General features: G+C 40.8%; 1 protein-coding gene across 6 annotated transcripts in view; it reads right to left on the reverse strand.

Moving 5' to 3' along the window:
• The window catches only part of ELMO1 (engulfment and cell motility 1), a 303,457-nt gene that overhangs the window by 1,773 nt on the left and 285,456 nt on the right, over positions 1 to 16,228 (reverse strand). For all 6 annotated transcript variants that reach the window (XM_071429658.1, XM_071429656.1, XM_071429657.1 and 3 more), the window contains 3 exons: positions 13,203 to 13,310; positions 9,587 to 9,669; positions 4,045 to 4,122 (listed from right to left, as the gene is read on the reverse strand). In XM_071429658.1, the coding sequence (XP_071285759.1) occupies positions 4,045 to 4,122; positions 9,587 to 9,669; positions 13,203 to 13,310 (269 nt within the window). The remainder of the gene's footprint in view (positions 1 to 4,044; positions 4,123 to 9,586; positions 9,670 to 13,202; positions 13,311 to 16,228) is intronic.

Genomic DNA, 16,228 nt, shown 5'->3' on the forward strand with positions numbered 1-16,228 from the left:
CCTTCTTGACTCTTAGTGTAAAAATTCTGTACTATCTGCTTTTATCATTGTTTGCTTTTCTATACATGAAGCTGTTAGAATTGATAGTCTCATATAACTATGCCTACTTTACCACTATTTTACAGAAAATAACATATTGTGAAAACTACAGTCAGTTAATGCTATGTCCTTCATGAAAATTAAATGCCAAGCTGCTTGGGTATAATACTAAACCCTTCAAATGCTGAACTGGCCTCTAAAACCTTTTCCTTACTGTTAGCTTTTTCCTAACAGGAGATGCCATCTTTCCCAACAGCTGACAGCTTGTGATAAACGTGGGCTGAATAACCATTTAAAATCAGCAACAAATTCAAGGGAGATTGGTGATCTAGAGTCAACTTCTATTGAATAAGTCACTTTCATTTATTACTACAAGCCATTTATTCAACTATGAACAAAAGTACTCAAATGCTGTCATCTAAAAATAAAGATTTCAATCATGAACTTGTGTCCTAGTTTGCAGGAGAAAAATTAAATTAACCGTAACTGCATTTTTATCTTACAAATACTTCTGCTGGATTTCATGCCAAAAAAAGGGTTTTAAATTTAGCTGACCATTTGCTACATGATGCCGCCGAGTTTAAAGATAGCCATGGCTGACTTCATCCCACAGCAGAAATGAGGATTATTTTTAAGGAAGAGAGAGAAGCCCCCCTCTTCATGCAGAAAAAGGGCATCTTTCAAAAATAGGATGGGTTAGCACACTTCAGCATCCAAAGTGAAATCCAACCCACTTAAGTCAGAAACAAAACAGTAGCAGAGGGAGCTTTTTCACCCAGGGTTTGGGCAAGCCAAGCCCCAGCTTTAATATGAGATCAGCTATATAGAAGAGACTTTAGAGTTCAGGTTGTCCTGTTGACAAGTACTAAATAAACAACTTAGCCTGCCTATTCTAGGCTGTCAAAGTGTGCCACTGAAGACTTTTAAAGCATGCAATTTTTTTGGAGTGAATGCAGAATATCAGGAAAAGAAAGAAGCTATTCTAGAAAAATAATTCTATTTGAACAGACTATAAAATCTTCTGTGATTTACTTGAAATCTTTCTCTAGGAGAGTTTTCCCTGAATTCATTATGAAGAAAGGAACAGAAAAGCAAAAGGCTCTGCTCAGGTTACAGGGGAGCAGAGAAACTTCTCAACAGATGCAGCCCCTGACGTAAATAGTCCATCACCTGCGCAGTGAGTGCGGCCAGCTCTTCCTCTGGGGAGGAGTCCCAGAGAGCCAGAAAGCAGAACTGCAGTTCTCTCCCCTTCCAGATATAACTCATTCAGGGCCCACAGAAACCAAATTCTGGCCACAATTCTGATGAGTGCAATGGCCTGGAAAAGGGGCTTCCTCTCTAATCTCCATATTGGCAAATGCACCTAATTAAACTCCTGCACATGTTGAGGAGAGAGACATCCTAATGAGATGGTGGAAAAACAGAGGCATTCATTCAGAAGCTTTTTTCTTTTTAATATGCAAAAGAGACTAAGAATCACTGAAAAATTAATTTACGAGATTCATTTTCATAAAACTCCAATGAAACCTAATTATGGCCTCCCTCATCAGTTTCTCTGTCAAAAATCACGGATAAGATTAATCCACCTTTTTTTTTGCTGTGTAGTTGAAACCAGTTATTAGTATTTAAATGAAAAACAAATACAATGGAGTGATCTCATAGTACTGAATCCTCTGGCTAACAGTAAGCTCCAACAGATGGCTAAGGGAATTCACAAACTTAAGTGTGCTAGAATGAGGTCCAAATCTCAATGATACTGGTTCAGTAATGAGATTTTATCAAAGAATTACTTTGGGAGACAAGAACTAGAAAGGTTGCACAGGCTTCATCCATCTGGATGCAGCCCTGAGCAACCTGGTCTGAGCTCATTGCTGACCTGCTTTGAGCAGGAGGTTGGACTCAGGACACCTTCAGGGTTCCTTGCAGCCAAAATTATCCTAAGAGCCTCGTTCAATGTTTCTTTTTAGGACACGTTCAACTCCCACATTTCAGCCTCACTCTACAATCACGAGGGCTGCACAAGTATTTAAAAAAAGCCCTGCAAGTCTGACCTGAAATTGTCATGTACCAACATCATTCCTGGTGCTTTCAGAATCTTGAGATGTCACCACAAACTGACAATGCTGCTAAACTAGCACTTCTATCAACAGGCACCCCAACTACTTTGATGAAGAGTCACAGGCTTCACAACATGCTACTTCCCTTTCCTTGTGAGTGCTTCCTCTGAACACTTGTACTTTTCACTTTAATCACAACTCACTCTTCTGCAGGCCATGGAAAAATACAGAGGATATGAGATGTCCTTTTAAAAACTTTCATTTGGGAACTGTCAAGTGGCAGCAGAGACTGTTGCCTCTGGCCATTTTTTTGATCATATTAATTTTGTTTCAAAGAAGCTGCACAATACCAAAAAGAGATGTGAAGATAAAAGGTGTGTTAACGCAATCATGAGCAATTGGGTTAGTGCATCTCACTGCTACTGCCTGTCAGTGGGATGCAGCAGCAGCTTTTGAACATTTGGACCATTAAAATCCACTTTTAGCTATAGGCTGTATTTGAGATACAGTGGCTGAAAAAATTGTTGGTTTTCATGACCGTTTGCACTTCTAAGCTGAAACAGTCTAGAATTCAGTTTCTGGAGAATTTATATCAGAAATCCTCAAACACGTTCAGTTCAGAGGATGATGACAACCATGTGCTGCTTAGAGCTACAGCTCTAGTGGCACATCGTGCCTGGGACACTACTGGTCTTTTCTCTTACATGAAAACTGATCAGCAAATACTTCTCTGGAATGAACATTCTTGAAAATGACACTCCGATGTTAATCCACAGGAGACCCAAATGGGCATAACTGTATCTCCTCTCCTAAAATTAACATTTAGTTGAAGGTTTCAGTCCAGAACAACAAATGTTGAAGTGGCATAGCTAATACACTTCACTTGTAAAGCAATTTCACACACTTTAACACTACAGTATAATTCAATTTAAAGCGATCTTCTTCATCGTCTTAGAACAGGGTCCTGAACTGAGACCAAATGTAATATCTAAAAATAAGTGTGCAAATGAAACATAACTCTTGCTTTAGAAACAAGAAGGATTTTTTAAAAAATGTAGTGCATTCTGCTAAGCCTTTACTTGAAATTTCTTTCAGAGAAACATATCCAATGATTCAACACAATTAAGGTAAATTAATCCCATCACATTCCAGAAGGTGATGATGTCTTCTATTTCCTTGTGGCTTTTACTAAGCGAAGGGAGCAGGGAAGGGGCTATCCTTGCTATTGGTATTTACATTGTCTTTATACAAGTGAAAGCTGTTGCAAAACACTCTCCTGTGGAGATGGAATGAATACAGGGGGCCTTCTATGATCACCTGTCATGAATGGTCATAAGAAATGTGAAAATAAGGAAAAGAGGATATGCCATTCTGGACAGCACAAGTCTGTGGCTGAAATTGAGACCCAGTTATGGTATAACCACCCCTGACTATGCTAGCATAGTCAAAATGAACTGCGGCTGGCAGTGATTCTTTGAAAGCTTGGCTGTACAAATTCTCAGTGTTGAAAGTTCACACTTTCAACAAAGTTCACACTTTCAGCAAAATTCTCTAGTGTCTGAAGTACAGTAGACCACAAGAAATCAAGAAATGGTGAGCGAGGTCTGTAGAACTTCTGCCCAAGCTCTCTTATTTCTCTTTCTTATTGCTTGTATTTTGGGAGGACTTAGAAATACTGGTCTGTAATTTGGAGCTTCATGTGCTCTGTGATGTAGGAATACAAAACATGTTTCTTCTGTGCCTCAGATATGCAAGAAAATTGCAGAAGGTCTCATTCCTGTACTAATCCCTTGAATTTGTCAGTTTGTTCTGAGATGTGACACACTGATTTAGATGGACCTATACCCTGGGCCAAGATGACCATTCTTATGTTCTTATAAAGACATCTGGTGCCTTAAAGCAGCCAAGATAACTTCAAATAAATTTCTGTACTCTGAATATGACTTACCTCATGCTTGTCTGGAGCAATGAAATTCAACTGGCCACTTGAGTCATACAATATAGAGAAAGCAAGCTCTAGCACCTCCTGGAACAACACAAAGAAACACATATTAATGCTGCATGAGAGAGGCATCTGTACATTCAGGTCTGTCTTTCTTTCCTATCCATTATTACCCAAAATAAGTTGAAAAATAAGTTTATGGTAGTCTCCTGTCTGGCCAAAGCTGCAGCAGTACCAGACAAATGCAAGAGACAGGCACAGCAAGAAAACCACCACGGTTGCTTCAGTCAAAACAAACTCACTCACCTCAGAGCTTACTGTGGCCCACTGGGTCGTGAATTCCTTTAGCATTTCAGTTTAAATTTGAGCTAGGCAATGGTGAGGACTAAAATCAATATAATGAATAATTGTACACTTGCAAGAAAGTCTTCATGAAGGCTCACAGTTTTTTTCACTTTGTATAGATTAAACTCACAAAGTTCTGCAAGGTTTGACTCCTTGTGTTAAAAATCTTGTCAGGACAATGAATATCCTGGTATATACTTATGTTCTTTTCACTGCTGGAAATATATTAAATTATTCACTCTCAGGAGATTTCTGTAATTTTGTTTCCATCTGAACCAGAATCGCCAGCCTCAGTCAAGCCAAATGATGCCAGTTACCTAAAGACCCAAAGGAATTTCAGGAAAGGAAAAAGCAATCATCTTTTTGTCCCCAAAGCACTGAAGCTGGAATTGTAAAAGATACCAAGGAGAATTCATAAAGTGCTGACCTTTCCTAAAAGTCACCTGGAGTTAAATTCCCATGGGGAAACCCAGGCAATCTGAATAAACACTGCTCTTTCAGTGGCCAGCAGTGAGCATGCAATGTTGTCCTAAATGTCGCCATAGTATGGTTTCTGCCTGCATCACTCCAAGTGCCAGTACAAGGATCTCACAGTCTGCAAGCCTGGCTGTATGGATATATTAACTGTGGAAAAGAGACCCAGCTAAGCAGCAGAGCGCTGACTTGTAACTATGATCTGAATCACATGTCCTGTTCTTTTAGCTTCTTGGCTTCCTCAGCCCTGTCACACTGATGCCTTTTGCTGACTCTCAGCTGACAGCAGTCCCTGCACAGCCAGCGGTGAAAGGAGAACGACTTCCTAAATTCGCAACACTAAGTTTTAAAATGGAAGAATTGACTCTGGGGGCTGCAGCATAAACATTGTTCTAGATTGTTACCTGTGAGCTCCTGGTCTGAGACAGACATAGTATATTTGGATTTCTGTAAGGGCTTTTTTGGTTTTGACGTTGTATGATTAAGAGCAGAGTCTGAACCATAAAACTTGCAAGCCTTACGGATAATCTTGGATAATAAGAGATCAGGCTTCTCATGGGAAATGTTCCTGTTTTCCTTGAGTTTAGTTACTAGGTTTGACTTGATGTATTGCCAAGGCTACAGGAGACAAAGCTATGTTAAATCCTCATTGTGTTGAATCTCCATGGAGGCTGCAAGTGCAAACAGTGCTGGTGCACTCAGCAAACCAATGGCTCAGGCTCACATGGCCCTTTTGTTTTGTAGGCATGTCTCTCAGCCACACCTTATTAAGAGTGATGTCCCTCATTAGAGAAAAAAATCTACCTCTGCCCACATGAACCTGGCATTATCTTCTCCCACGGTGTTATAAATTACTGACAGAATACGCCAAGTAATGCCCCTGAGGTTGTAGCTCTGAAAAAAGGGCTTGTACTCTTATACTGTGATGTTCCTGAATTTCATGAAGGTCAACAATCCCACAGGCCTGACCTCTGTAATTTTTTCCTTTGGGAAACTCCCAATGAATATACTTTCTTCTTCACCTCAAAGAGAGAAAAAAGAGGAAAAAAATTTCTGCTTGGAAGAAGAATGTGTCAGGATGTCAAGGGTTTAGTCATTTCCAGTCAGGCAGAGAATGAGAAGGGACTACATTAAGGTCACCAAGCTTCTCTTTCTGTGGAAAAGTGTTGTTTTGGCAGCCCTGGCTGCAGGTCAGCTTCTTTGCTGGCTGCCCTGGACTCTAAAGGCTTGGAATTACAACTTCCAGGTGCCAGCATCTCTGTTGCATTATGCACAGCAAACTGTCAAGGAAAATGGAAGCCAAAGGAGCTGGAGCTGCCAGCTGGCCCTCCACTGACAGTGGTCTCAGTGGTTGAGCTGGCTGACTTGTCAGGGACCCCCACCTGGCTTTGTTACAGTCCCATCAATGACAAGGAGGAGCTGGCAATTCTTAAATGAGAACTGGTCAGTCTTTATCACCCATCTGTAGTTTTCTCTTCTTCTCTCTGTCCTACTTCTTAACCTTCCTCACTGTAATTTTTCACTCAAACCTTTTCCACTTGTTTCTCTATCCCTCTGGTCCTGTTTATTTCACATTCCCTCCAACCTGTTCCTTCCTTCTTTGTTTTGCTTTCCTCCTCCTGCACCTCAAGTTGCTGAACTCACTCCCTTGGCACTCCTAGCTCCTTCCACATGTCAGACCTCTGCTCTTCCCCAGATGCTTCTCAAAGGTAGCAGCCTTGGGACCCACAGTGTGCCTGTCTTCTGAGCTGAGCTGAAAACAGAACAAGAGACTGCAAGAGCAGGCCAATGCTTCCCACTCCTTGGATTCAGCTCTGTGGGGGAAGCTGTCATAGATGGTATGAAGGGAAGGTTGCTCTTCCATGCCCAGAGGTTCCTTCTCCCCCAGTCTCCAGTGGTCCCCAACACAGGCCAGAAGCAAGCTATTTTTCATGAACAGGCACTTTGGGTGCCTATGGTGAAGTGATCCCATGCAGCTAGAATGGCCTCACTACTTTCTGCCTTCTCTGTCTTCAACATGCTCAAAACACCCATGTCTTTACTGAAGGCTGAGGCCTGGCCATGTTGAGTTTGCTTGCCAGGGTCAGAAGATCTGCCTCAAAAACTCTCTAGACAGGCAGCAGTGGGGAATTTGTTCAACCAAAGGAGAAAGAGAAGAGAAGAGAAGAGAAGAGAAGAGAAGAGAAGAGAAGAGAAGAGAAGAGAAGAGAAGAGAAGAGAAGAAGCTTCATTTATCAGAGATGAACCATTTTAGCTGACTAAAAAGGCACAAAGCCTGACACCTGCCACATCAGCAGATAAAGGGTAATAGGAGAACACTTCAAAATATCTGGCCATGTTTTTTTTTCTAAATCTTCTGTCATGCTTTATTTTGAAGGCTGCAAAATTTGATGTATTTCATTTCCTTGAAAATCATTGGTACTACTTGGGAGTCAGAAATAAGGATTTAAAAATTAAACATAATTTAAAAACACAAGCAAGACAAAACACAATGGATTCAGATCTGGTCCCGTCACATCTTTCCGGCTTCATATGCATGCAAATTCCAATTCAGTTTAACTCTTATTTCTTTCTAAATTATCCTGCTGAGAGAACAACGGCCATGTGCTGGCAAATGAAAGGATGCGGAAGCCTTTGTTATGGACATGTTGCCAATTCCAGCTATGCTCATAGCATGGCATTCTGCCATTCAATTTTCTTTTCTGCCAATGAATAAAATTGAGGTGGACGTTATATATGTACAAAGAAAGCTCAGAATGAAAAGGCCTCTTAAAAATATATCACTGATTGTGAAATTTCAGAAAGTGAAAGGTTTCATACACCAAATTCAGCTGAATTGCATTCTGTGTCTGCCTTTTTATAAATTTTAATTGCCTAACCCATATATAACCTGATATGCTGCAAACAACATGTTATTCCTATGTCAGTCGAATAGTTGCAATATTGTGCCTGACAGTTTGATTGGGATGACAGATTAATTACAAAATTCTGTGTGTCTCAGGGGAAGAAACAAGGAATTGAGGAAATAAAAAAAACCCCAAACCCACCAAACCAAACCTCTGCACCACATCAGAAACAGTAAAACAATCAAAATTGCCATTGTCTGGGTCACAAATAGAATGCCTCCAGCCACGGATGCAGCCATGCCGCCTATGAATTCCAGATCTTCACATTCTCAGCCAGAAATTTCATACCAGTCCAAAGCAATTTTACCTAAGGAAATGGGGCAATGCTGAGAGCTGAGGACAAACTGATCTGCAGCATTCCTATTTAGCATTAAATACTATCTAGACATTACTGCGCCATAACGATGACACATTTCCATCACTGCCACCCACTGCTTTCCATCTTTCCCTTTTGTGTGGACATATGAGTGCTAAGGCAAGGAAGAACTAAAAATATTTTATATGCATCATATAAATGTTCCAGCCAAATGTGTTGATGGTTCAGCTGTAACATGAGGTAGGAGTTATACGTAATCTATTGTACTCATGTGTGTGTGTTTGTGCCCTGATTCAGAAAATCAACAAGGAAAAATACTCCTGGGATTTTTTTTCCTCACTTGACATTTTCCTTTCCTATCATGTAAAGCCAATGTTGAAAGGAGAGCAACTTCTCTGTAAGAAAACAAATGCAAGAAATACTCAGGATGCTTTGCCCACCTGTGCACAGTTAAGGAAAGAGGAGTTGCAGCTGTGAAGGTGCAACTAGTTGTGTGATGTAGCTTTGACAGGGCCTTCTCAATTTTTATGGCTCCCATCAGAACTGCTTTTCCATTTTTATCTCCTTGAAGCAGGAACTCTTAACTTCACTATTTTGTCCATCAAAATCTCCTGGTCTGACTCAAAAATTTCTCAGTATCAGGTAATTAGAAATTCTGATTCAAAACCTGTGATCTGGCTCCCAGACCTCTCAGGGTGCTGTTCTAGGTCAGACTAAGCACCATTAGAATCTCATTGCTTCTTGTAAAGTGAGAGAGACAACCTGATAGAAAATTTATGAACATACCACATAGAATATGGTATTCACCACTAACAATGCCAGACATTGCTAGTAACTCCACTTCTTCTTGATGTGGTGACAATTCTTACTAGCAAAAACTCTGCAAGATTCTGGCACTGTACAGTTTTAGTACTACTGTCAGCTTACAGTTCTTGCTCTGAAACTGAAAGGTAGTATAAATCTAATTTAAGCTGAATATTGTCTCCTACACATTTTTTCCCAAATGAACTGCTAAGCACATCCTTATATGCCTCCTTAATTGCCCAGGATTTACCTTACAGCCTTTTGTTGGCAGTCGTTTTTCTACCTGACTGGACCTGCAGGTATCATCAGCTGGACATTAATTGCAATTTTGGCATGTGTTCACTGAATGTGGCTTCATCAGAGAACACAGCTGGAGCAAACTAGTTATTTATCAGACACAATATAGGAGTAGGCACCTACAGCCATTGCTGCTTTGCTTTAGAGACAGAGAACATCACTACTAAAGACAATTCCAGTTGTGCCCTGGGCATATCTCAATGCACATCTACCATGAAATATAAGTACAGAAGGCTAAGCTGTCCCAGTAACTTAACTCAAATGGTCTGAGGTGGAAACAAAGGGTATACATACATGGAAATGTTGCAGGCTGGAAAGAAAAATACCTGTGTTACTTCAGGGAAGGTCAAGTTGACAAGCTTTGCATTCTGCACAGTATGTGTTCATAAGAATTTGAGAACCATACCTTGTTTTGTTTAAGAGCTCCTTTCTCCTTCATATGTGGACAGTCTTTCCCAGTCACAACAGCTTTTATATCTGCCACTGGCACTGCATTAAAAAGAAAGAAAATAAAACCTCAGAAAATTAGTTAGAAGCAAGGTATGTAAAAGCTACAGAGTCTAAAAAGAAGCAAGGCTAATGTGTTAAAATTGCCATGTCCTTTGCCATTTCCAGCCTTTTGTAAGAAAGAAAACTGGAAGAAAACAACCAACACAGGAACTAGTGAGTCTTGCCAAAAATTTCAGGCATCTGGATAAAAGTCTGAAAATGCTTTTTCTTGCCTATTGAGACTACCTTGGGTAAGACTGTTTCATATAAATGCGTACCTGTGCCTGCACACTATGTGTACTCATGAATCTCAAAACCATATAATTTTCTTCTTTGTTAATATAATGTGCCTGCTCTGTTGCTACTCTTTCCTAGGCATCCAGGTAAAGTCTCTGCTGGAGAGAGGATGCTGGGCAAGTTGGACCCTTCACTCAGTGCTGTTTTCCTTCTTTTAAAAGCCTGTAGGAATTTTTTTAAAATAGTTTCCTATTTCACTCCCATCAGCAGTTTAGTTGCTTTCTGGTACTAGCAGGAATAAGGAATACTAAGGCTTATAATGAGCCATTCCAATTGCTTTAAAATGTGAAGTGATCAGAAATGACTTGGGGGAAAAGAAAGGTAAGAAAAAATATTGGAATCTGCTGCCACTCAGAGTCACAGAGTGAGGTCACTAAAGCAGAAAGATAAATTTCTCTGAGTCTCAAGCGGAAGTCCATTTTCCAAAGGTAATTACATTATGGAGAATCTATATGCTCTACAATACAATATAGTCCCTGAGTGACAGTTTCTACGATCTATAAATAATCCATTATCCTTGTGGCTGCAGAAAAGTATCTTATATATAGAACAGGATAGTAATATGAAAACCTGTTACTGCCCAGTTCTTTAGAAACTCTAATGCAAATAGTGAAGAGGAGAAATGCATTTACTCTTCTACTGGGCCCAGCAGCACCATATATTTCATGACAGATTACCTCAGCACTATGCCAAATGGATGGCATAGGATGTAAAAGACATTCTTAAAGTATTTGCTTTGCATGGAAAACTGAAAAGAAAGGGAAAAATTTGACTCTTCACTACTCAACTTCTGCCTTTAGTCTCAGAATTTTATGCTGTGGGTCTGCTGACTTTTTATGCCTCTGACAGTCCCATTATGGAGAAGAAGAGATACGGTTTTAGAGAGGAGAGAGTGAGCTAGGATAAACTGGGAAATTAAGGAGATATTTGACTGCAACTAAGGTAGAAAAGTCTTCTTAAGAAAAAAGAGTTCCTGCCACTTTTTGAAGAGGCCCAGAAAAACAATTTCTCTGTTTGCATAAGATAAGGTTTTCTGAGGTCAGACCTCTCAGCCAAGAAAGCTTTTCTCAGGTTTCATACACTTGATCCGTGTGATCTGGAATACAGTTACTATGGGAGATCACAGACTGATGTGACATCCTAATCTTTATTTATCTGGAACTTGGCTTATGCCTTACTTTAGAAAAATAGAATCAAAGACTTCAGGTGTCAGAAGTTGACTACAAGATACTGGAGGGCGTGAGCACAGATGTGATGTGCTCACAATGGATAAAGCCTTGAGAAGGAGGGCAGCTGTTTTCTGTCCCAGCTGGAGTCTGCATTGCTTGTTAACTCTGCCAGCCTGAAGATAGGGGTGACATTCACAGAAGTGGAAAGGTTAAAAACCCACACATTTATTTTTGGGGATAGAGACTAATTATTCAGGCTTGGCAAGCAATACACAAAATGCTTGATGCTGCTTCTCTTGATTCTGTTTTCTTACCCACCTAACCTCTCTTATCTGTGGACCTGGCTCCAAATGCTGACAAGTTGATCATCATATTCAAACTTTAAGAATTCAAAAATCAATAAGTCTGTCCAGAGAAAACCAGAATATTTATGAAAGTATTCTGTAAATTGCCCAAGACAGTTTGGCCTGATACATTTCAAACAATAGTGTCACTTTATAATCTTGTGACTTGCAATATTCTCAGCTTTGTTTAATGAAACTCCATCTAACATGGGTAGCACTATGGTAAATCTTGTCTCATTCATAGCCTGAAAACCTGAGACACTGATGAAATAACCACCTCTTTCTGAAACTGCACTAGTATCTAGTCTGCCAGCAGCCAAGCTGAGGCAACCGTGTGGGTCTGTCCCAATGGTTTCTAAAGTAGAAGCCTTCGTGGGATCCTGACATTCCTGAGTAGGTTCAAGAGCCTACAGAAAATGCAAGTGCCAGATGATGCTCACAGTCAGGGTCAGGGGTTTGTGCATGGAAGAGTGCTCCAAGCAAACAAATCTGGGAGCTGCTGCTCTTGTAACTGTGCCTGCAGTTCAAGTGTGACTTTCATTCTTCTGTCACTCTGACACTACTGTAACATTCTGTGGCTATTTCTCTAAGCCTTGTCCACAAAAACAGTCTCTTTCTGTGCCAATGCAGCAATGTGAGGCCCTGTCCTACATTCTGCCAAGACTGCAGTAAGACTGTGAACATCCTTGAGGCAATCTGTAAGGCAAGGAAAACAAGAGAATGTGACTGCAAACTGTCAGGGCTCCAGCATCACACAGGCTTTTCTTCTTTCCCCTCTCAGACTGCATCGGGGAGCACTTGGACATTTTAAAAGGTGCTGCCTGGAGACAGGTTAGGGGAGGAAATTTCACATCATTCCCCAATTTTCAGGCTGGAAAATTTCAAACTTCTGAAAAATTAGTCTTTCTGCCATTCCATGAAAGAAGTGGAACTACCAGCTGAAACACCTATATAAGCATGTCTAATTTGATAACGCCAAGGATTTTCGAAAAAGAACAAAAAGAAATTATTCCTTATTCAATGCTGGATTTCTTGCAGTCACCTCTCAAGTGACAGAACTATACTCATTATTTCCACTATCATAAAAAAGCTTTCCTGGATTACAGGTTAAACCCCTACAACTCGTGTCGAAGAACAAAGGAGAAATCACCACAGTTAGATGGTTCGGAAGAGCTCCAAAATTACTTTCAACCATAAGAAAAATCCCAATAAATTCCCTGGTAGGAGCTGCCACAGAGATGTGTCCTCTCCCAGTTGGCTACACAGAAACAGTGAGGTCCTCTCAGTGCTCTTCACAGTGACCTGTCACCTTTAAGTCCACTCCTCACAATAACTAGAAAGACCTCTGCACTTATTCCTCCTCCAGACACTAGACTGCCTGTTTCCATGTACAGGCAGTGCTTCTGAATATGCCCAAGTATTTTTATTTGACATCTGCAGTTAGATGAGCAATGAAAATAAACTGTGTTCCTCCGTAGGAAAGACATGATGTTTCCAAGCTGAATGAAATTATAAACTCATTGAAAAGCTTAATGCAGTCCCCACACACACTTGCCAAACCCAGGAGAGTGGTGGTTGAATGGAGGAGAAAATGTCCCCTGCTCTTTATCTTCATAAAGAGAGCTGTTCATAAGGTCCCATGTTAAGAGAAACCTACTACAGGTTATAAAGAAGATCTAGCATAAAAGTAGCAGAAGTGTCACAATCTTTGTGTATGACTTACATTTATCTTGCAAGGAATCATGAGGGACTTCTCCCTGTGGACTTTCTTCCAAGTCTCCGTAGTGCAAGACCTTGTGATTAGGTGAAAGTCGACAATACCAAAATTTGTCTGTTGAAATAAACACATTAATTAAGGTTACTGACATGTATTCATCAGCCTTACCAACAGCAGAGGAGGAAGCTTTCTCAAACAAGTTGCTACAGGGAAACTGTCTTTTCTTTCAGAAGAAGAAATGTGTGGGGTATATATAAGAAGGGTAGGGGCTTTGCTCAGTAATTTTACCAGGTTAAATGAAGCTGACATTAATCTACAGGCATTTTGTTATTGACATAGCCACTGGGTCAAAAAAAAATTACTAGTGAGAAAAAATTGACTTAGTTTTACCAGATATTATATACCCTCCTGGCCAGAAGACTGGCAAAGTAACTACTTTGAGTGGATAACTTTAATTTACCCATAAAAGATTCATTTTTAGCACCCACTTTGTGAAAATCAAGCCCTGCCAGCTGTCTTGTGTGGGACACCCAAAAACTGATAAATTTGAAATATCCCATACTTTATGAAAATTATGACTCATATTTTTTTTTATAGACATAGGAGAACGCCCCCATATTTATGGAGAGACTGGACCTAATAAACATGCAAGGACTTAAAGCAGACGTTAAGTCTCTTGTCCTGCAGTGCTTTGCATGGTCACAAATATACCTGTGACCATGCAAGTTCACACCCCAGTTTGCATCTTAGTCCTTCCTAAGAGATGTACATTTACATCCCCTGACAACCCCTGCTTTGCAGAACATAATTCCCCCCAACATTTGCTAAAATCTGCTCCTGTGAAGGACATTGCCTTTGCAGAGCCAGGCCACCACTGTGCCTGGCCTGCAAGGATGGTGCTTGCCAATTCCCTTTCTGAAATGGCAAGAAAGAGGTTACCCTTCCTTGTCAGAGCATGTTCCATTCAATAAGTAGATCACACAATGTTAAGCTGTCAAAAATACAATCTTGTTACATCCAAACTAAATCTCCAAAAGCTCAGAGCAAGGCTGGATGTTAAAATGCCAGTGGAGGGGTGCAGAGGGCTTCTCTGGCTCTGTGCTTCTCTCATACTGGCAGTGCTGATGCTGTGCCAAGCAGCAGCCTGAGGGACAATTTAGGGGAAGCGTTAGCACTGACACAGCCCTGCGGCGCTGCAGTCGCTGGGAGCCTCCTTTTGGATAAAACATTGGAGGAGCAGTGGAACCAGCATATGTGAGCTCATTTGGGGCGTTAGCAAAGGAAGGGCTTCTTGGCTCTCTGAGTAAAACACTGGCCTCATGGACCCAGCTGTGTCCTGAAGGACACTCCAGGCCAGTCATTTAAAATGCAATGCAGTAAAAGGCAATTGAATAAAAAGTGACTTTCACGCACCCTTTTAAATTTCTTTGTCCCAGTGGATAAAAAGATTTGGGGGAAAAACCCTACACCCTTCAAACTACTTCAGAGTGTGCAGCCCCTTGAAAAGCAAGGTTTCAAAAAACACTACAAACCTCTGGCAAAGGCTCAAAATGGCCATGGGAGAGATTCTGGCTATCAACTTCACAGGCATGCACAACACTGTAAGATTGATGGTAGAGAGCCTGAGATTGTGCTCCTGTGATGCATACAAGAAGAGCTGCTGAAATATAAGCATCCCTGGACTGTAAGCAGAACATACAGTGTGGCACAGTATGGGATTGAGAAGAAGATCCCATTTACAAAACTTTTGCAGGGAATTGAAACTAGAGCAAGTAGGAGCCCTCATTCAGTAGATTCTCATTAAGCAGTCTGTGTACCTCAGAAGGATGTATATGAACATTTTCAAGATTCATACCTTTTACAGGGAACTCTACCAGAACCATAGCAAAGCCTGATGCTTGAAGAATATACCCCATGGAATCTGATGGTTGACCATAATGCCTAAAGAAAACTCTCCAGTAACTGCAGCAGGAGGCTTTCACACCCGGCTTTAACTGCAACCTCATTGCTAATGAGGCTGTACAAAGTAATACAACTTTCCAACTCTAAAATTAAAACAGTTATTTTTTTCTTCGTAGAAATGGACATGGTTTCACTCTCTTCCCAGTGACCTGGGCAAAAAGATGGTATAACTGAAAAAAAAAAATTACCATGGATTCCTTTCAATTTATCACACATGGGGCTGGTGTTAGCAAGGGTTTAGCTCTTCTACCTCCTAGGGCTAGTATTTTGGTAACCTTGGCTCTTTCAATGCCATGCTTCAATAATAAAAGAGGGGAACACCCCTCCATGAAGATATTTTGTTTCGGGAAGGGGTGGCTTAATCGGAAGAAACCCAAGCTCTGAATATTTGAGGAGCTGTTTCAGCAATTCCCCATAACCCAAGGTTAATTAAAAACTAATGGCCATAGACTATAGCTTGAAGCATGTCCAGCACAACGCTCCTGTGGGCTCACTAATTACTCTGCTCTGCCACAGCCTTGCTGTCAAGGGGAAAGCCCTTAAATGAAAGCTACAAATGGAACTAACAAGGTTTCCTCAACCACAGCCACTAAACGTCTGCACCAGCCAGGCTGAGGAGGGTGACAGCATGTTGATAGGAGAAGGGACCCTTGTTTCTACAGCCACCTCAGCCTTACCCATCCTGGTTTTCACTTCAGCTGTACACGATGCTACAAACGGTGTATCAGCAAATATCCCACTCACATGAGATATCAGTGCCTTGGAAGGGAACAGTTTGAAACTGGATGCAGCAATTTTACTGAAGTGCAAGTGCTGAACACAACTACATTGGAAAAGTAGGGTATAGAATGATCCCGCAGTCAAAACAAAAATTATATGAAATTGCTTCCACTGAGAAAAAGAGTGAAGAAGCCTGAATTTTAGAACAGCACATGGGAAGTAGCCAGCATTTACTTTGAGCTCAAAATTGATAAATAAAAAAATAAGCAGAAGAAAAAGTTATTTTCTACTATGACTCAAAAGTGGTGTTTATAAAACAAAGAAAAACTACTATTCAAACCCTCCAAAAC

This window comes from Agelaius tricolor, unplaced genomic scaffold (assembly GCF_023055355.1).
Source record: "Agelaius tricolor isolate 1412-34295 unplaced genomic scaffold, bAgeTri1.0.p SCAF_6, whole genome shotgun sequence".
Lineage (NCBI taxonomy): Eukaryota > Metazoa > Chordata > Aves > Passeriformes > Icteridae > Agelaius > Agelaius tricolor.